The sequence below is a fragment of the Falco naumanni genome, chromosome 4 (genome assembly GCF_017639655.2).
Source record: "Falco naumanni isolate bFalNau1 chromosome 4, bFalNau1.pat, whole genome shotgun sequence".
Classification (NCBI taxonomy): domain Eukaryota; kingdom Metazoa; phylum Chordata; class Aves; order Falconiformes; family Falconidae; genus Falco; species Falco naumanni.
In genome coordinates this window covers 105,101,080-105,122,877 of record NC_054057.1, presented here as the reverse complement: position 1 = coordinate 105,122,877, position 21,798 = coordinate 105,101,080, and the positions used below count along the sequence as shown (strand labels likewise).

Genomic DNA, 21,798 nt, shown 5'->3' with positions numbered 1-21,798 from the left:
GGCTGGTGAAGGTTCATCGCAACTCTCTTTGCTTTCAGTTGTTGCGCTCTCACGTTTTATGTGAATAATTTTAGTAGCCTTTGCCAAAGAACTGGAATTTAGCATGAGATGGTCAGGCATCTTAATGACTTTTAAAGTGAGCCGAGATTTATTTTTTTATTTCAATCTCTGCCACCCACCAAAAGCGGACAAGTCGGGTGGTGGTTTGTGCTGACAGAACTTGACCTTGTCCTGGGTTAGGAGCGTGAACGGGGTCAGCTAACGCCGGTGTCTGAATGAAGAGCTAAGCCTTGCTTTATGAGGAACTGAATTTTAGAAAAAAGTGATGTTACACTATTTAAATATGACAAGCTCTAGAATTCCAACCTGTACAGCAGAAAAATGTGGTGTGATACTGGTTAACCAGCCAATCTGCCCTTCTTTGAGCAGTTTCAGTTTCTGGAGCATTCCTCTTCACTATTCACTAATACATTCCAGACTTGCTTGCAAAAACCCATCCGAATTAGAGTCATGTCTCCTTTGCTCACTTGTCTTTTTCCTGCATTTTAATAGGATAAAAACAAAGGTTTTGTTACCATGGTTTCAAAAAGGAAATTGTCAAAAGCTGATGCTTCTGGAGAGAGCCACAACACAGACTTGCCACGTAGGTGCTCAGGTATACTCTTACAGGGGAATGGGGACTTCTTGATAGAGGCAACATCTCCCAAGCAGGGAGAAGGCCAAAATGACAGTTTTGATAATGCTAATTGTTAATGACACTGTCGATCTTGGAACACTTTTCTTTTTTTAATCACAATGAAACCGCTAAAAGCAATGCCATATCTTTTCTCAGTCCCTCTGTTCTCATACCTTTGATCAGTGTTTACCGTCTTGACCTTTGCTGTCTTTAGAGTCTGCAGATGAATGACATTTGATCAAAAGTGATATCTATGAATCAAACCAAAATAACCTCTCTTCATAGCTGCAGGGAAGATAATTATTTTTGCTTTAGCCAATGAGTGGATACCTAAGAGACAGGTCTGGGTGGGGGAACCTATATTAAATTTGTGCTTTTCAGACCAGAGGAAAGTATGTGCTTTAGCATTGCTCATAATCTGTTAGTGGAGGTGTCTCCCACAGGAGTAAGCCACTGAAGGTGTATCTTAACTGTCTTTGGTTACGGATCATTAAAAGGGGTGAGCAGGAAATGTGCCTTTCTGGTGTCATGCTGCAAGGATAACTGCTTTATAGGATCTGATTGGCATCTGAGTTGGCTAATGACTGCTATCAAATGTCAGCATGGTTTGTTGGTCTGGTCCTGTAAGTGTATTCCTGTGTTTCTCTAATTTCTTACTAGAAGGTTAATTTTGAATTAGTTGTTTATGTGAAGGATGCTTGCTATTTTTATTGTATATTTGATGTAGAATGTTTTGTTTTCTCAGAAACAAAGAAGTTGCGGATTTCTGATAAAGAAAATGCCTTTGCCCATGGTGGAGTGGAGAATGAGGGAATCTTTGAAGAGCTTCTTAGGACATCAGGAATTGTACTGAAAGCTGGGGAGGGACAAAATGAAATAGGTATGAGTTTAACACTTGTGCTCTCTGCTTGTATCTGAAAACATGCAAAGATGACTGGTACAAAGTGAAGATGCATTTATCTTGCGGTCTAAAAATGCTTGAGCCAGGTTTTTCCAAAGTTCAAGCAAACCTTCATCTGGCCTCTTATTTGTTATAGACCTTTTGAATTGCACAGTGCCAGCTGAATTAAGTGCATCACCTAAACTCATACCAGCTTTTTGGATATATACATGTTAAGTCAAAAGACTTCTGAAAGGTTATCGGAGATACATGGAATAAGATTGGACTGCATCTGTTATTACAGTATCAAGTGACAGAGGCAGGAGCTCTGGAACAGGAAAACAAACATGTCATAGTTGCCTTTCACTATTAGGCCTTTCTAATGCTTTTAGCTACTCTCAGCCCAGACTGGAGAAAGCACAAGTGGTGATACCACTCAGGCTTTTGCTAACTGGACTTCTCAATAGAGCAAGTGCAGAAGTATTGGTGGATGGGCTTGAGAACTTGTACTTAGTGTAGCTGCTGTATGGATAAAATGTGTCTGGTCCTTTATTTTCTTTTAAACTTTCTCCTTAGCTGTAGATCAAATGGCTTTCCAGAAGAAGCTCTGCCTGGCCCTGGAGAAGCACCCCACTTACCCAGGTGTAAGTAACGGAGTATGCTTTGGCAGGAACCAGCTTTAAAAGTGTTTGCTGTGTAGCAAAAGATGGAAATGCATTGCCTGTCCCTGCTAGTCCCATACAAAAGTATACAACACAGTAGCTTATCATGGATTTCTGTGGTCCAGTTTTGCCAGTTCTCTCAGTGTTGCTATTCCAACCTCTTGGTCCCATTGTCCTTCTATGTATGCCAAGTCCTTCTATGTATACTAAGAGACAGTGCTACGTCTGTCTCTTCTCAGCTGTTATGTCTGAAGAGTCAGAAAAAGATGACCAGCCTGTGCCTCTGTTGAACCAGCCTTGGGGTGCATGCTCCCCAAGACTGGTTTCTCACAATTCCAAGCAGAAGTTCTGCACTTCCACTGCCATGTCCTGTCAAAGTAATTAGTTGGCTATATTACTCAATAGACAAAGACCCTTAAGGGAGAAAAATCACTTGCTTAACGTTCTAGTGGAAGCTGTGTTTGGTTTTGTGTTGGCTGGGGGCTGGCAGCATTAAAACTGCCACAATGTGGTGCTCCTCTCCAGTCAACAAGGCCAGGGGGAAAGTCCTGAGGCTGGTGATTTGACTGCAGATGTTTTTTGGGTGCAGCTCTTGTTGCATTAAATATTGCTGTCTCAGCTGAACAGGAAGAAAGGCAAAGCCCTTGTAAATCAAAGTAAAATGTGAGACTGTTGCTTTAGAGTTACTTTGTACAACAACCAGCGTTTCCTTTTGGAAATGGTTTTGAATAGAGTTTGTTTATTATCAGGCATTCCTTCCATCATAATTTCTGTCTGTCTGCAGTTCTCTGGCTATCTCTTCCCTGTTCTTGTCATCTACTTACAAAGTGTCCTGAAAGACACCAGTTGATCGGGGCGCCTTTTTGGGAAGTGGATAACATCTCCGCTTTGCAGGTTGTGAAGCAATTCATCAGTGGCTTGGAATCTCACATCAAGGACAGGAACCAGTTCAAGAACTGTCTCTTGCCGTGCACTCCTGTACGGACAGAGGGGTCAAGGTCAGGTAAAATGTATTTTGTCCTCCCCTTCAGTCAGAGCCAGTCTCTAGTTTAGTTAAATGTCACATAACATGGAGCAGAGTGGAGGGAAAGGCCATACCTTCAGCTGATGCATAACAAGACTTGTTTGTTATGCTGAAGTGGCTGGTGTAATATATTGCTGTTTAACAGCAGTAAGTTTAAAGTGGTACATCCAGGAATTTACTAGCTGCCCTACAACTAGTATGTGTTGGGCTCTTGGCATTTAATGGCAAGAACCAAATACTGGGGAAAAAATATTTGATAAGACTGGTCAAGATCAACTGTTTTGAGAATTTTTCCGGGAGATACAACCTAATCACAGAGACTTCTGCATTTCCAGTTCACACCTAGTCTTGTTCAGAGCTGAAGGGCAGTTTTAAGATTTTGTGCATCTGTGGTTACCATAAGTTGTTGTAAGTGGATTTAAAAAAAAAAAAAAACAACAAATGGAAAGAGTTACAGCCTGTTCTAACACGTTTTTATTACAACTGTGGTGTAATCTTTCATCTTGCAGGACTCTGGTGCACTCATATTGTGAAAGCCTCATAAAACTGCTTCTCGGAATTAAGATCTTACAGGTGTGGACACCTTAGTTGCTCTGTACAGTGATGTTGATTTATTTAGGGATCCTTTTGCTTGCATAACTAGAGGATTAATAGAACTGGTTGTGAGGCAGATGAGAGTGCATCTGAAATGTGTCCAATTTGTTGTTTCTGTAGGGACACAAAGATGCTCACAGCCTGGAGCTCATGGCATAGAGGAAGAGACAGAGGGAACTGGGTTTGATCACTTTTAAGAAGAGAAGATTTGGGGAGATTTTGTAGTCTTAAAATACCTAGTTGCATGGTGTAGAGAAAACAGAGCCAGACTCTTCTCAAAGGTGAACAGGGGCAGGATGAGACGTGACAGCTCAGGTCACCCACAGGAAATTCTGATAGGATAGAACCTCTTCCACTGTGGACAATGTTTTCTTTAAGTGCTAGAACAGGTATGCTAGAGAGGTGATTGAAACTCCATTATTGGAGGAAATTGAATCTTGGAAGTGTTTAAAAATCTGTCAAGATGCTTGGGCCAGGATTAAAGTGGGGAAGAATTAGACCTGCAAAGGGAATGGCAAAAGCATGTGGGCGCTGTTTTCAAACTTACCTAAAGTTGATGCTTTAGATTCCTGTGCAGTGAAAAGCAACTCAGCCAGTCTGAGACAGAGAGCTTTGTTTGGCCCAGAGGAATTGTACATCCTGCCTTTATGCTCTGATTTTATTAGATTTTGTGGATAGCTTATGCCCCTCTTGGCATTTGTGGGTTTCAGGCTGTATGCCTCCTTTCTGGCATTAGGCAAGAGATTTCTTATACAGGAGATATTTTTGTTTGTCCTTTTGAGTATTTTATTATCTATGCATATTTCATCTTTTGTGAAAGATCAATTTTGGTGGCAGTGCCACAGCACAAGCCATAAATAATCATCCTAACACTGTCTTTTTGCCTTTCTTCTAGCCTGCTGTCATAACACTGTTGTTGGAAAAGATCCCTGAATTCTTTTTTGACATGTGAGTATAGAACATCTTCTCTCTGCCCTGAAATGAAATTTCTTCTTTTGGACAATCACCAGCTGTTTGACTTTAACTGTTACTTCAGATTTACCTGAATGGATTTTTGCACTGATGTTTTTTTCTTCATGCGTGTGTAAAATTATCTGTGAGGTACCATGACTTTAAACTTTTGGATGCATAAAGCAGAAGAGATGTAGACATACCTCATGACTGATAATGCTTTTCGTAGCTAGTGGCAGAAGCTTGGGAAGTTCGAGTTTCAGCAGAGGGACTACAGAGTGTCTCATTATTTAAAAAAAGATGGCAGAGTTTTAGGAGGCTACTAGATGCAAACAGTGTTCAAACAAGGTAAACAGAGAAAGGATTGGTTGGTTTTTGAATATAGAACATCGTAGCAGAGTGAGAGATCTTGAAGTGCAACACAGGCAAGACTTGAACACTTAAGCTCTTTTTCCATTGCCTTGATGCTTGCTACAGTCAGTGGAGCAGGTCAAGCGACAGAAAGAAGCTGAGGCTGTCCCTGATACAGTATTTGTTTCAGTGCTGAATATCAAGCAGAATACAAATGCTGTACAGGGTTGAGTCTGAGAAATTGTCTCAGACTGAAATGTTAGGGGTGTGCTTAACACAAAGAAGTCACAAGGACTGAATTGTTTTCACCCAAGAATTCTAAAAGATCTTGGATGTAAAAGTGATAAGCTGTTAATTGCGCTGTGAACCCTTTAGGAAGTCTTAAAAATGGATGATGTTACACTTGTCTCCTATGAAGTTGTAACAAGACTTTTTCTATGTATTAATGACCAGTTAAAAATTGTGGGGAGGTGAAAAAAAGAACTAAGTGGTCCATTTTGCAGTAAAAGGAGCAAGGTCCCACGAAGATCTGGGTTCAGCATGTTTGTAAGTGAAAAGGGAATTGTAAAGTAAGGTAACAATTTATGGTAACAATTTCCAGCATATTCTAATCTAAACCTAATTGTGAAGAACAGTAGAGGTTTTTTCTGCGACTGCCTGCTGGTTTTTGGTTTGTTTAATTATGGGACAAGAAACAACATTCATTATGGCTAGTCTGTAACCATAGCTGTACTGACTGACCAATTTCTCCCCTGTTGTAAAAGCATGGACGTATCAGACCTCTGCAGGTTTAGTCAGTGTCTGGACAGAGGACATTCAATTTATTGACTCGCTGTAGGAGGGGTGGGGGGAGCTTGGTTTATCCATGTGATTTGGCAACAGCCAGCTTATTAATACGTATGTGCTCACAGACCAGTGTGACCAGAAGTTACAGAAGAGGGGGGACATCTTAGACAGTACAGCTCCATAAACCTTGTTTTCTTAGAAAATTAGACTAAAAATAATCCTGATTATTTAAACACAATGACAAACTCAGTGTTTTGTTTGAGGAAAGGTATCTTGTGTGGGTGCTACTTTTTGTTTCTTATTTTTAGTATCAGTTCCATGCTTAGCAGTAGACAAAGCAACCAACAGAATATCAGGGAAGGAACTGGGAACAAAATGGATAATACCATGTCACTGTAACTACATGGTACAATCACATTTTGAATGTTGCATGCACTTCTGGTCAGGCTGTCACAAAAATATAGTAGAACAGTTTTTATGGAAGAGGGGAAGAATATTTTAAATGAAATAGAATTCTGTCTGCCTTCAAAGGAGGTGACTGGCAGAGCGATGATAGATGTCTATAACAGCAAGAAAGATTTAGAGAAGGTAATTGAGGAAGCTTTAACCGTTGTTTCTAACTATGCAAGGCAGCAAACAAAAAACCTCAGAAGTACTTTTTCAGATTATGCTTAATTACCCTGTCAAATTCAGTGTTGGAGAATGTAGAGGTTAGAAGTTACACAGAGTTGTGGGTTTATTTGTTTGGGTTTCTGTTGTTTTTTTTTCTGAAGGCTTAGGGATATTAATGGAGGATAGATGTACTGCTGGATAGCAGACATGGAGTGGGTGCCGGCTTCTTCCTTGGAGATTTGATAAACTGCTTATTGTTGGAAACTGAATAGAAACTGACAAGAGTGCTCTGTGAATGCCCTGTTACCCAAAACTTGCCCCAAAGCATCTGACTACAGTTGAGGACAGGGATACTGGGGTCAAAGGAGATTTAGGCTAAGCTAGTCTAGTCACCCTTAAGGTAGGTAGCACAGGAGATCTGAAGTAAGGTGTCATGTATGTTTTGCTTTTTGTACCATAACTTAGGATGTTGTTCTTGGTGGTATATTGAAACAGGCTGATAGTAACCCTGCTTTGTTTGCATAACAAGTAGGTTTCTTCCTAGATGCTGCTAAAATCTGTAAGGGTGTTAATGATATTTTCATAATATGGCTTTGATAGTTGGTTACTTTGAATTGCATCTCGTGGTCTCGCTGAACAGCAGCAAAGCTTTTGAGCCTGTCTGTATGTCTGACTGATCTGTGTTTCGCTTTCTGCTGTTTTAGCGTGGGCACCTTTGGAACAAATTTTCCCCGGCTCATTGTCAATCAATTTAAATGGCTTGATGGGCTTCTTGACAGCCAGGTGGGTACTGATGGTGCAGTCACATGTATGCTTTTTCCAGTCAACTTCTGGAATGCCTCTCAGGTGGGATGAGATCAATTATTATGCTCATGAGAACTGATCTTGTCTTCATATTCACATGCTGAAGGAGAGACTTAATTCTCTCTGTTTTATTACGATTGCTTTCAGTGACTTTTGAACATCCCCTTCTACTGTTTTTCTTCCCTTGCGCTAAGTTTTCTTTTTCATACATTTGTATCTACGTATGTATTCATTCACATATGTGATCCCATGTTAAAGCTGTTGTTGGCAGGAAGTTATAATCCCCTCCTGTTAAATTTTAACAAGAGATACTGCGTACTTGCAAGCATCTGGGGATGAAATCTCTGTTCCTGCTTTGGTGGTTCTTTTCCTTCTTTCACTAAGCCAATCAGTCTCTGTGGGTTACTTTGTACTGGAGGGCTGTTACTAGAGGGTCTCAGAATTAACTAAATCACGATGTTACACTAAACACTGAGAAGCTTGCTGTTGTGTTTGTTCACCAAGATAGTTATATCCTATCTTACCTGTAAAATACCATTGTTCCATAAAAGTCTGTGCTATGATTCATGATTTCAACAGGAAGTTAAGGGACAGTTGGCATAAATCCAGACAGATGACTGACTGAGTGACCTTGCATGTGTAATATTGCCATGCTAATGAACTGCTTGCTCACAGTGACACTCACACATCTTACAAGTGTTCCTCTTGTCTGCAGGATCTTGTCAAGAAGTTAATACAGATGGTTAGTGTCTCTCCAGTTCCAATCCAGCATGATATTATCACCAGTTTACCTGAGATCCTGGAGGATTCCCAGCAAAGTGAGGTTGCCAGAGAGCTTAGGTACAGATGATTCTGTTGGGGTTTTTGATTGGTGGCTTTTTTCACCCTCACTTAGCAGGAAAGGACATCATGCATTGATGCAGGTTGCACCAGGACTGACAAATAGTGGGACAACAGTCTGTTTCTGTTAACAGTAACATTCAGCGGCAGCTAGCACTTGCTTAGGACATTTCATTTGTGCTGTTACGCTCTTGGAGAGGTCTGAATGCTCCAAAAGTGCTTTTATCTAACAAATTGTTAAACCTTTGACTACCTGGAGACAGCACAGGTAGAATCTAGTTAAGTACGTACTCATTACTTTTGCTGCATCAGTCTGTGATCAGTCACTTGGATATTACTATAGACAGCTAATCTAGGGATATGTTGTTGGAAGTTTCAGGGATTTTTTTGCAGTGACCACGAAAACTGCTGGAATCATACAATTTACTAAAGATCCATTCATGGTTCTGTTAAGAGGTTCACTTATTTCTTTTTTCTTCTGTATCAGCTGCTTACTAAAACAGGGCAGACGTCTAACAGTTCCAATCTTGGATGCGCTTTCTCGTCTGGATCTTGATGCAGGCCTTCTGGCTGAGGTAAGAGCTTTTACTGAGCAGCTGAGCAGAGCCTAGCCCCTGCTGAGCCACATGAAAGCTACAGCTGTTGGTCATTCGAAGTATTTTGCTAAATCTGACTCTTACAGGCCTTCAAAAGTCCTTAGCTTGCCGAAATTGAAAAGGATTTGGAGAAGCTAAAACTGTTTCTGGAAACATGCATGAGGGGTTCAGTGAGGAGCAGAGAGAACTTTTCTGGCTGTTACAGTATGCATTCAGAAATTTCAAACCAGCTGTTCTAGCAAATGCAAAAGCACTTTGTTGTGCTGCAGTAAATTTTTACTGTCTGTCTTAAACCTGCTTATTGTCACAAATTCTGTTTTGGAAGTACAGTGACCAGACTAGACTGCTATATTCTAAGTAAAAGCAGACTGGTGATTAAGTAAATGCATGATCATAGTTTTTCTCTGCAGAATGCTGATGAAGGAGAAGAGCCTTATGCCTTATGTCTTCTGGATGTGCTGGATTGTTGCACTTCTTGCAGTTAGGCTTCTTATGGATAGAATAAAATTGGTTCATTTTAATTCATGAACTATTTTGTGTAGTCCCCAAAGGCTAGTGCTGCATAACAGGCTACACTGTGCTTTTCCCTTTTGAAAGCCAGTTAAAAAATGATGGAATGCTCTTCTCAGCAATGCCAACTGAAATGATAAGGGGTGACAGCCACAAATTACAGCCTAGGAGGTTCAGGTTGGACATTTTGCAAAAATGAGTTAGGGTCTGCAGCACTGACATAAATTATCAGAGAGGTGGCAGGGCTTGGGGGGTTCCTCCATCCTTGGATATCTTCAAGACTCAGCAAAGCCAAGGCGAGTCTGATCTAATACTGACAATATTCCTGTTCTGAGCAGAAGTCTGGACTATAATCCTCCAAAGATTCCTTGCCACTTACTTAACTCTTTCTGTGAACTGTAGTCTTGCAGCTGATCCAGTATTGCTTCCTCCTCAGGTGCGGCAGTCTGCCATGACCATTGTGCCTTCTGTAAAACTGGAAGATTTGCCTGTAGTAGTAAAATTCATCCTCCATAATGTCAAGGCAGCAGACGCAGTAGAGGTACAGTATTTTTTGCTATACTAAAACCCAAGAAGTTGTCTAATCCAGTGTGTGTTTTAACAGAGAGCAATTGCTTTACACAAATGTTTTCAAGTGAAATTTCTAATATTGCCAAGAATCAAAGCACATGTAGTATATCTGTCCTTTGACATGGATTTAGTTATGCCTTCAGGCCTGAGAATTGAAACCTTCTCATTTCTGCTGGCTATTGTAGATTTTTCTCATTTGTTTTTAGAATATCTTTTTTTTTTTTTTGGTGTAAACATCTTAAAGAACTGAAAGCAGTCGAATTGTCTTGAGCTAAACCCTTAGACTTAAAAGCTGTAGTTAGGTGGCAACTTTATGCCTCTGAATTTTATCTAAGAATCATGTGTTGTACATACCTTTTAAGGGCTTTAAGTTCCAGAAGTGTCCAACAGGCGTGGGACTGCAGCTTGGTAATTCTCTTCTTGTTTTCTCCACTGAGACTGAGTTCATATTTTGGAAAGATTCTTGCAAGGGTAATTCTGTTTGAGGACTGTTTTCATTCTGAGATGTAAGGTTCTTCACATCTTCCACACAATGTTTGAATTTGCTTTATCCAAGAAAAAATACTCAAAATACTTTTGAAATGAACCCGATTGTATTTTGTCAAGCCAGCCTTACTGAACTATTGAACATCGCGGGGTTTTTTCATACTTTGAGGAAGCCTCAGTGTAAGACATGAGGATTGTGATCTGCCCAAATCTTTCTGGGAGACCACTGGGAAAACAGCCTGCCTGTTACAGGCAAGCTGGTCTGCTGATATACTGCGATTTGGCAGTAGTCAGATTGGTAAACTCACATGCCCCAGAATTCCTGTGACTGTCGTATATCTTGCTCAGCTGCTAAACAGGATAAAACTAGTTCACATCAGCATACAGCAGATAGAGGTGGGAATTTCACTGAGTAACTCTTAAGAAATCCTTTCATGCTTTCCGCATGCATCTGCGATGTCATGACTTGACAGGTGAAGAGCAGTGTGTTGCTGGTTCATTTCCTAAGTTTTTTTTTAAAAAAAGTTTGATCATAGTTAAATGCTTGTGAATCTTTAAAAATACATGAGTTTTTGATTTGTAATTTTAGGATTATTCTGGGAGATTGTGTTTTCTTTTCCTCAGCTTTTTCTGTTCCTCCCTTGTGTCATAGTGATTTGTACAAGGATTTGTATTTTACAGGTGATTTCTGATCTTCGTAAGAACTTGGATCTGTCATCATGTGTTCTGCCTCTGCAGATCCTAGGTTCCCAGAAGAAGCTTAAAAGCCAAGTCCAGGCCAGGTACTTGAACAGATTTACATGATTCTTCAAGGGTAAGATGGGACAAGAGAATTTCAGCTTTTCTTTATCTGGTCTCTCTAGCACACAGTTGCATACATGAGCCTAATTTATCCTGCATGAAGGTGCAGACACCTTTGTTCCTTCCTGCTTGGTGTTAATATAATGTATTTGTCCATCCTTGCCCAGATGGCTTCCCCTGTCACATGTGTAGCTCCTTTTGAGCCATCTGCATCCATAGCTACATGGGGGTAAGCAACTTCATTTATAATAATGTTGCTGCCAGTTCATCTGTTTTTACGTTCCCTCCAGTACATTTTTGATTGATTCTGCAACCTTTGCTTCCACTCTCTTCTGAAACTCCCTATCCTTGCCAGAGCATTCCCTCTAGAGAACGGCTGCTTTCAGGAACTGCTGTGACTGCTAGGCTGCCTTGTTCCTTTTACTACAGTATTTACAATGACTGAGTCTCCTCCTTTCTGATCATTTGCAGTTCTTCCATGAGCCAAGTAACCACCAGCCAGAATTGTGTGAAGCTACTTTTTGATGTGATCAAGTTAGCTGTGAGATTTCAGAAAGATGTCTCTGAGTCATGGATTAAGGTAAGCTACATGCTTCAGTCCTTGTTTCCTTATTTAATTGGACTCCTAGGTTGAGCCTGAGCCTTTCTTGTAATCAACAGTGACATTGAGACAACTGTTAGCCTGTCGTTTTACCAATACAGATTTCATTCTGTGTTCCAGATTAGCAGTGCTTTGTCAGAGTCTTTCTTCTTCAGTTACCAATTTCACAGTACTTGCTAGTGCCCACTGGCTCCTCTGTACAGTCCCCAGATCTTGAAGTGCAGGATAAACCTGGCTCTGCATGTTTTCGAGAGTATTTTGGAAAAAATAGTCTTAGATTTCTTTTCCCATCTGCAAGAGAGCAAAAATGTATGCCTATATATTGAGGCTGAGCTGTATGAAGCCTTAAGGTACTTGAAAATGTCCAGCTAGAAATCAGTATTGGCTGGTTTGGGGCTAAATTTATCTTTAAATTGTATTTCAGTGAAAACCATGAGACTGTTTCTTGTTTTCAGCCTTTCATTGCTCAGTACCTTATTTCCTTTTTCAAGCCTGATGTTATTTGAGAACATCCTTGTCAAATTTTCATGCTGTCTTTTTGAGTGCCTTCTGGATTCCCTGCTGTTTGCAAGATGTAGTTTGCTGGCTTTGATAGCTGTCCTGTCATAAAGGAGAGAAATCTGTGAGCAGTATTTCTTTTGGTGTCTACATTTTTTTGATTTGGTTTTGGCATATGGCATTGTACTCTAGCATAACGGCTTTCTTGGTGTTTTTGCTCTTAGGCTATTGAGAACAGCACATCTGTATCTGACCATAAGGTAATACTTCTGACTCTGCGCTTGTCTCTGGGAGTGTCGTCTTCTGCTGGTGTTCTCAAGGGCTTTCTTCATGGTTGTAGATGAAGAGATTTTTCTAGCCGGAGCAGAAACTGCCAGTGATGTTGCATGGGTGTTTCTTTTGGTATTTGACTTGTTCCTAGTATAATGGCCATCCATTTTCTTTGTAACTCTTGGTGCATCCCTTCTAAATGTCAAGGGACAGAGTTATCCTGCTTTAATTCTGTCCTGTTGGATTAATTCTGTCCTGTTGGACTAAGAAGGTTTTTCTACAGTTGTGGCTGTTGGGGCTTTCTGAGCTTTTGATTTCAAAGTGTGTAGTTGCCTGGATTGTTTAATGTATTGTCAGAATAATGACTGGTGGTTATTTCCTCTAAAAGGTTCTGGATCTGATAGTTTTGCTGCTAATCCATTCTACAAACACCAAGAACAGGAAGCAAACTGAGAAAGTACTGAAGAGCAAAATCCGACTGGGCTGCATGCCAGAACAGCTGATGCAGAATGCCTTCCAGAATCATTCAGTGGTCAGTACTGATTCTGCTTTGGGAATCCCTTTTCTGTTATCTCTCCAAGATCTTGTCAGATGATGATTTAGCCCTGTGCTGCACTACACATACTGTTCCAGTTATGTACATCTACTTCTGTTTTTTGATTTTTGGTTCCAGCTCAGTGTCCCGAGGCACGTGTCCTCTGTTGTGTCACATGGGGTTTTTTTAGACTTGAGCTTTCCTCAGAATTAAATGGGCTTTATTTTGGTGCAGAGCCTCTCAGCTGAAGAGATGTGGTCTAGCCCAAGATCTCCATCCACTGTGTTCAGGCATGCTGTTGTCTCCCACAGTATTATTAAAAGTTCCTATGTTTACATGCACCATTTTTCAAGTGCAGTGTTTTCTAGGTCTAAATATGTGTTGGGCATTATGTTTGGAATGTAATGTAAATTACCATTCACTATGAGAAAGCTGAAAAGATCCATGAAAAATTACATAGTGCTGCTTGTTGGAGGTAGAGGGCAGATAAACGCAGAGTTATAAATTTTAAATTAATTGAACTATAATAATGCTTTAAGTAGGCGCATTTTATTCTGAGTATAAGTGGGTTTAGTTCAGTTTTAGTTTAACTCCCTTTCAGAGTAAGTTAAGCTAAATTAGGCCACTTTACATGTGAATAAGAGCTTGTTGTTCAAAGGTGCTCTGTGTGATTAACTTGAAAAGTTAACTTTCTGAGTATCTTGAGGTAGCAGAGTCCTGTTAAAGTAAGGCCAACAGTGTGTCTGTCTTTGGGCTTATATTTAGTGGTACATTGCTGTAATGTAACTTTCCTGGTGTCACCTATAAGGGTCATGCTGCTCTAAGCTCTGCAGCTTTGCAGGTTGGCTTCTTAACCAGACTGTAAATCCTTTGTGTGATGCCTGAAGAAACCCATTCTGGTGTGCCTTATCTGTTCTTGTTGCCCATTTGTGCAAGAGAGGACAGTCAGGAGGCAGAAAAGCACCTAGTAAACTAGACAAAGCTTTCAAGATGAGCTGTACTGCACACTTTATTTAGAGAGCTGGGTGTGTTGAAAAGAAGCAGCAATAACCTCCTCTTTTGTGATGTCTGTATTTCAGGTTATCAAAGAATTCTTCCCTTCAATCCTAGCACTTGCTCAGATGTTTCTGCACTCTGCACACCCAGCCGTAGTCTCCTTTGGCAGCTGCATGTACAAACAAGCTTTTGCAGCCTTTGACTCTTACTGCCAGCAGGTATAGTGTGATGGGTGACATCTGTTTTGTGTTTGCACTGTATTCTAGAATGTATGTCGTGATCCTTTCAGGGGAGAGGATTTCAGGCAGTTGGATGCCTTTGGAGGGAGGTCTGTGCTGTAGAGTAGGCCAAGCAGAAGACTGGAACAATCACAGCAAGGCTCTGGTAGCAAATGATTTAAGCACAGAGGCTGCTGGGAGGAGCAGGGAGCAAACAGGCAGACCTCGGAAGTGACAGAACAAGAAGTACTCATGGAGCAGAGGGGACTGCTGGATTTGCTGCAATTCAGAAAGCAAACAAGTTGACTCAGATCTAGCCAGGAAGTCAGGACTGGCCCCCACCGTCACAAAGGAGATTTGTTCTTAAATCCATATTCCTGTTCTGTCTTATCTAGTCGCTTAGAACATCCTCTGTTTTAAAAAGCCATTGTTATAGTTTGAATTTTCCCTTTCTTTGGATAACTTACTATGGTGGAAAAGTTTACACGGATTTTCCTTGGAGCTTTGACCAACTTGAACTCTTGCTGCATATTCTGAAGTAATAACAACAGACTAGACTTTGAGCTCTGAGTAGGAGTTTCTGCAGACACGCTGACCTCGGGAGATTTGAGGATTGAAGGCAGCTCTGCACAAGCTTTTGAATGTATTTGCACTTTTTTGGGGCACAGTATGTTTATGATTAAGACTGTTTACGGCGTTGAATCTGTATTACTTACTACAGCAAACTTAACAAACAGACAAAAAAGCAACTGAGAAAAAGCTGAGATACGAAGGCATATGATGTCATCTGCAACAAGCTAGTGAATCTAGTAATACTTTGAGATGTTAAGAATTTTAAAAGAGGATGGCTGTATTAGCAATTAGGAAGGACCCAGAGCTCAGACAGTGGATGGGATGGAGAGAGATCCCTGTCCAGAATTTGTCTGAACTAAGGCCATAAAGATAATTTTGAAACAAAAATGTCAGTTTTGAACTGTTGTTGATAAAGATCATGAAGACACTGGAAGTGCTGAAGTTAGATGCAAAGTCTTCCCGGCTATGGTGCAATGTTCTGTGCACCTAAGAAAACAGGACTGTGTGCCTAAGAAAACAGAATAGATTTTTATTGTTCTATGTGTTGACAGCAAAGAGCAGAAACTGCAGTAGTGTTAGCAAGCAGGCAGGAAAAATTTGGTGAAGAACAGCTTTATGGAATCATGGGAGCTTTTAGATCTGAATAAAATTGAGGCTCAAGGAGAAAGTCAATATTGTGGATATCTGGAATTAAAGAACAAACTGAGAAGGAATTTAGAATAATATGGTTAATAAAATGGTTGAGTTTTGGGGTGATTATTTGTACTTGATCAACATATTCCCTGTGAGCTGAACAGGGCAGATATTTTTCCTTTGGTATTTCACAATGGTTTCTCTGGGGGCTTCTTCCTTAGGAGGTTGTGACTGCTTTGGTGACTCATGTGTGCAGTGGAAATGAGACAGAACTGGACATTTCTCTGGATGTGCTCACTGATTTAGTGATGCTGCACACATCCCTGCTGATGCGCTATGCCACCTTTGTGAAGGTATGTATATTTCTGGGGGCATGTTGTATTTCAGGTCCCTTATACCACTTTGCCTCAGATCCAGAATGGTCAGTACTTTTCAGAAACAGAGGTGTTGGAACAGCTTGTAACTGTAAAGCTATCTGTCTTGAGAAATGCAGTGGTCGGAAGTGAAAAGGATCAGCTATGAAAACATGAGCTGTAAGACAGACTATGTGTTTTTTTTGACAGGGGAAGTTGAGATAGAGAGAAAAAAAAAAGTTACCCTTCCCTGTAGCCAGAGAATGCTTGAATTGCAGGTATAGAATGACACCTACAATGGAAGGGAATTGCTGTCTATTAACGTCAGCTATTTCAAATGCTTGGCAAAAGCCTGCCCCCTTTGTGAACTGCCTGTTCTTACCACATTGGAAGAGTGACAGTAGAGTATTTGAATCCTAAAACAAAACTGGCAGGGATGGGAGGAGACTTCTGTCCTAAAATTTAAAAGAAGAAAGTACTCAATGGGGAGAAAAAAAAATTTTTTTTGGAAGCAGGTCCAGCTGCCTGCTTCCAAAAGTAGTAAAAGTGGAGACTGAGGGAAGAGCAAAGCAGCAAGGCAAGCCTGTAACAATACTTTCCTTGAACACTTTCCAATCTGTGGTGATTTGTAGCCGAAGGACACCCTGTATTTTAAGAGCCCTTGAAGAGTATGGGTATTCCCCCTACCCTCTGTTTTTTGGTGTCTCTTTGGTGTCCGTGATTCTGTAGTCTTAAGTACACACTGTGGGAAAGCTATATACAATTTGCTGTTTGTCTGATTGATTGTTAAATGTAATTTACTTGCTTAAAATATGCTAAAAAGACGTTAAGATCTGCCACAAGAATTTGCAATGCAATCTGTCACACATTTGATGGGTATAACAAAGAAACAGGGCTCACTTCCCTCCTGGCAGAGGGAAGATGTGATAAGGACTCAGTGCTGAAAGTAGTCCTCAAAAGAGACAACCTAGAACCCCTACTCAAAATTATATGTGTTGTCAGAAGTGCAGTGGGGAGTACTTGCTCACAGCAGGCCACTAAGACCTGCTGACCTTCCTCCGACCTCATCTGCATGTTCTTGTGCTGGCAGATCACTTAGAGATTATGGTTTCTATGGGATGATCGTTGATGCATTACCAAAGCTTGTATGTGAAGCAAGTTAATCAATGCTCTGGCCACCCCTCAGGGTCTGGCAGTATACAGTGTTTGACGTGCATCTCAGGAGTGTTACCTGTAAAAAGATCTGCAGATGCCTGGCATACTTGATGCTGTGCTGGAGCCTCTCCAGCACAGAGATAACATGAAGATCTTAGCACAAATCATCTCCCGAGACAGCTATTTTTTAAACCTTAAAACTGGGTGGATTTTCTTTAGGGTTGCAAAAATGGTTATCTAATCATGTCAAACTTGATGCTTCATTCCAATTCCTGCTTGAAGTTGGCCAATAGTAGGAGAAAAATACTGGAAGCAACAGTGGTAGGGAAGTTAGTGTGGCTCCGGGAAACAGCTGGATTGTTTTTCACTGAAGCACTGGAAGATGAAATATCCTGAGGATGCCAGCCAGCACAGAAAATTCAACCCCTAGATTGTTAACATCTTGACTGTTACAGGGCTTGGAATGGAAATATTAGTGAAAATCCCATAACATTCATTTTGTCAAATACTTTGAATCCTGTGACCTAACCTGTGATAGGACATAAACAGCTGTCACTAAATATAATTGGAGCACTTCCAAAATGCTTACAGTAGCCAGATTTTTCTTTCCATTCAGCCTCTGATAAAATTAACTGCCATAATTAAGGTCAGAGCTATAGTTGTGCATTTATGATTATTTAATTTGAATGTAACTTTTTCCTGCATGTACAAAAAAGATGAAGTTAATTGTCTTCCCTGTGGCTGACAAGTGATGTATTTTTGGGAATATGGAAAGGGATTCTTGATACATCTGAGCTAGTTTATGGCTTCTGTCTTGCAGACCATTTTAGACTCTACACAGAAACTGAATCCATGCCAGATCCGGAAGCTTTTCTACATTCTCAGCACGCTGGCATTCAGCCAGAGGCAAGAAGGAAGCTATATTCAGGTAAGCAGAGACACAACAGAAAGGAGTTCAGGCTGTGCCTTGGTCCTTTTTGCTATGTTAACTTCCAGAGTTTGTGTGGTGCAAATAATGGCCTCATCTATGAACAATGATTGATGTCAGGCTGTCCTTCATTTGAAAATTCTCTTCTCCTTAAGTGGCTGCAAGCCATCTTGTGGCTCCAGGCTTTCCACCCGGTATAGCAAGGGCTTATCACAGTGACTGCATACCTTATATCTTCTCCAGAAAGGTCCTCTTGTCTTGCATGTCTAAGAAAGGTGGAGCTGTTAGAAATGTGGTGCCCAATGGCAGTCCCTAATCTAACCTCCCAGTTGAAGGGGGACTGTCAACAACATAATATCAGATTTACTGTGGCTTTGTCTAGCTAAGCCTTGAAAACTTGCAAAAGTGTAAATTCAGCAGCCTCTTTGTCGAGCTTTGTTTCTCCATCACTTGGAAGCATTCAGAAAGTATAATTCAACTTCTTCACCAATAACATTCATCTCTGTTCAGCTGCTTAATGTTTGTACATGAGACAACACACTCAAGTTAGAGGAATTGAACTGCACAGAACAGAGGACTCTGCTGTGAAGTGGTAGGCTTCACACCTTTTGTGCCTCTAGTTTAAACATGAGAAGCTATCAAACCTGGTCTGTCTAAATTTATATTAATTTTATGCGGGATACCTTTTGTGACTCGGTTGCAGCATAATAGTGGCGTTATCAGATACCTTTGTCTGGATTTCTGACCAGTGATCAGATAAAGAAATATCTCAGACATTTATTTCACAGTGGAGATGTCTGGGTTTAAAATTTCCTGTTCATAAAGCTCAGCTCTTAGAAATTAGGACTATTTGCTAATAGACTAATTAGACTTTGAGTCTCTACATAGTTTCTAGTAGTGGTTATGTTTGCACATGCTAGCTGGAGACTATAAAGGAAAACTGCTTTCCCACTGTTACTGATTGGTCTGTGGTGTGTAAAACAGCATGTCTGTAGTCATTTCAGGTCTTCTCACTCACCCTGTGAAGATGAAGCTCTTCACTGCCAAAATTTCTGGCTGCACAGCAGTTTTAGCTCCTTTCTGAACTACTTTCCTCAGTGATTTCCCTACCTCCCACCCCAAGTCTTTCTTACGTGCAACTTGTGAAAATTGCCTTGGCAACACACAGGGTGACTTTGCACCCCTGAAGGACTAACCATCAGGAAGAAGTGTTCTGCCTGTCACCCTCATAAATTGCAAAAAGAAGAGGAGGAGTGTAAGCTCTAGAATTTATTCTGAGCTGAGAGTTTGTAACTGTGGGGAAGCAAGGTTGGCAGTTTGACTTTCTGCAGTGATAGCAAAGACTGCAGGGGTAGATCACCAAATAAATCAGTATCCAGGGAACCAACTTCCTCTTTGCCTTCTCTTAACTGGACTTATAAAATTGATGCCTCTTGGATACGAGAATCTCTACAGGCAGATTAGGCATTTGTCCTTGCATTGCACAGCTCATTCCAGAAGCATCTTGCCTAGTGAAGGTCAAGAAAAGGTAGTATAACCATGTACTTGTCCTTTGCTACCGGTTTGACCTTGTTGGCACTGGTAGTTTGTGTAGCATAACTCAAGCCTTCATCTCCTCTGTCTCAAGACCTCTCTCTGGTCAGGGCTTGTGCTTTCATGCAGCTTCAATCCCTGAGGATCTCTGTATGGTTCAACCTCCTCTTTTGCAGGACCAGCAGGGAGAGTTAATAAGAATCAATGTAACCAGGGCTGTTTTGATTCTGTGATGTTTTTCAGTGACCTGCAAGATCTTTGCTGCTTTTATGAAGCTGCTTTTGAGTTCTCACACATGCCCTGTTGCAGTCTGAGAATGCTGCTCCTCATAACAGGGATGCTGCTCTTCTGCCATGGTCGCTGCTTAAACTAGCAATAGGACTGTTGCTAACTGGCTAAAATAAACGTGTTTTCTGCTTAGTGCATTCATAGTTCCATCCCTGCTTTGAAATGAATTGCTTTCTGATACCTACTTTTAGATATCAGGAAGTTGAGCTGTCCCTTAGCTTTGGTCAGGAACCTCTTGGCAGCCCTTTGCCGTGATTGTCTGCTCAGCTAAGTTTTCTGTCTTTTTTTTTCGCCTACAGTTTGTTAGTTTAAGGGATCGAGCAGAACATATTCCTTTCTCAGAGACACTGTTCTGGACAGCTTGGTGATTGCCCTGTTCTAGCTTTGGCTGTCGTGTTTTAGATGTGACACTCTGGTCAGCTGTTCCATCCTCAAAATGGCAGCTTTCTTAATTGGCATTCCTCTTGTCAGCAAGTGCAGGTGCAGCCTGGAGTCCTGTGGCTGATTTGCTCCACACTCTTCTGTGCTTTGCCTTTGATTTCTTCAGCAAGTATTAGACTTCTCATCCAGAAGACTGGTCTCCCAACTTTCCTGAAGTGTCGTGCTTCTGTGACTGAGTATGCTTATGCTGTCAGTGTCTGGAGACCTCCTAGTCTACCACTAGTGGTCCAGACTTTCAGAAGTCTACAGAACTGTGCCCATTTTGGGGAAGTGCAGCTGATGAGCTGCTGACACAGCTGTGAAGTAGAGCATGCTGCATTGAGACCTGCTGTGGGCTTGCAGAGCTGCTGCAAAGAAACCTTTATAATTGTGCAGGGCATGCATGCCCACACCCGGGGGTACAAGGGGGACAGCGTGAGAAATGTCTTAATCCCAGGTGTCTGGTATGGTGTTACCTACAGCTCTCTTTGGACCTTCACCAAAAACTGCTCCATCCCTCAACCTCTGAAGATGACAGTGTTTTGGGGGGTAGCTCTGCAGCTGCTGTTTGTAGATGAAGAGCTCCAAGACCACCCGCTATTTTTTTTTAATATATTGTTCTATTAATTATAGGTGAAACCTGGACCAACTACATGTTCTGTATAGTAATTAGAGCAAAGTCAAAGCCGGTCACTTTTAATGCTGTTTGCAGCCTTACCTAGAGTTGTATTTTCGTAATAAAGGAAATTGCAGAATGTGCACGCCTTCTGCAAAGCTGTAATCCCAATAAGCTGTCCCCCTGCAGCCTTTGGAGGTGACGTTAAGTGAAGACGCCAATAGAACTGTGAGTGATGCACACAAGTACCTTTGTGATAACATGTTCTGTGTCTCTTTTTAGGATGATATGCACATGGTGATCAGGAAATGGCTCTCCAGTACAGTTCCCAACCACAAACAGATGGGGGTTATTGGTGCTGTTACCATGATAGGCAGCGTGGCATTAAAAAGGTGAGAGAAAATGTAGCAAAGACGAATTTAATATGGTTTTGGTTCAGACCAAACCTGGAGTAGAACAAAGAAAGGGGGGCACTGCCTTTGAGCTCATGCACATCTTGGTCAAATTCAAGAACTTAAAACTCTTTTCTGCAGGCTGCAGTGTTTGGTGTTACAACCTGTTTAATACTGCTTGCCTGCTGCTGCTCTCGAAGGCATCCCAAATTTCTTGTTAACGCCTATTCATGGATGCTTTGACTAGCATCAGCAGCGCTTACTGCTCAGAAAAAAATTTGAACATTGTGGTGGACTGACTGCAGATCAGCTTCTGACACTAGGCCTTATGTGCCCCGTGTTTGAATACAGGGAAATCTAAAAGAGAAGTAAGCAGAAAAGTCGTTATGGCTGTGCTGGGCATTGGCAAGACAATTTTCAGTGTACTATATAAATGATTTATAAACAGCAGCCATAAACCAGGCAAACTCCTGATAAGAGCTGTGGCAAAGATTAAAGCACTTGGAAAATAAAGATTTGACTGACGTAGGGAAGCATTAGTTAGCTTGCTGATTTTGCACTTCTTAATAAAATGCTTTTGCTGTTTATCACATGAAGAGAAAAGCCCATCTTGGCTCTGGGCTATAAGTCAGTGGACTGCATTGTG

General features: G+C 41.2%; 1 protein-coding gene across 1 annotated transcript in view; it reads left to right on the top strand.

Moving 5' to 3' along the window:
- The window catches only part of FANCD2 (FA complementation group D2), a 53,549-nt gene that overhangs the window by 365 nt on the left and 31,386 nt on the right, over window positions 1–21,798 (top strand). The window contains exons 2-19 of the mRNA XM_040592258.1: window positions 553–643; window positions 1,422–1,556; window positions 2,133–2,200; window positions 3,113–3,216; window positions 3,752–3,815; window positions 4,732–4,784; window positions 7,241–7,319; window positions 8,056–8,180; window positions 8,668–8,755; window positions 9,723–9,827; window positions 11,024–11,124; window positions 11,615–11,723; window positions 12,467–12,502; window positions 12,901–13,044; window positions 14,127–14,261; window positions 15,689–15,820; window positions 17,796–17,903; window positions 21,043–21,152. Coding sequence (XP_040448192.1) covers window positions 577–643; window positions 1,422–1,556; window positions 2,133–2,200; window positions 3,113–3,216; window positions 3,752–3,815; window positions 4,732–4,784; window positions 7,241–7,319; window positions 8,056–8,180; window positions 8,668–8,755; window positions 9,723–9,827; window positions 11,024–11,124; window positions 11,615–11,723; window positions 12,467–12,502; window positions 12,901–13,044; window positions 14,127–14,261; window positions 15,689–15,820; window positions 17,796–17,903; window positions 21,043–21,152 — 1,763 coding nt within the window. The 5' untranslated portion in view covers window positions 553–576. The remainder of the gene's footprint in view (window positions 1–552; window positions 644–1,421; window positions 1,557–2,132; window positions 2,201–3,112; window positions 3,217–3,751; window positions 3,816–4,731; window positions 4,785–7,240; window positions 7,320–8,055; window positions 8,181–8,667; window positions 8,756–9,722; window positions 9,828–11,023; window positions 11,125–11,614; window positions 11,724–12,466; window positions 12,503–12,900; window positions 13,045–14,126; window positions 14,262–15,688; window positions 15,821–17,795; window positions 17,904–21,042; window positions 21,153–21,798) is intronic.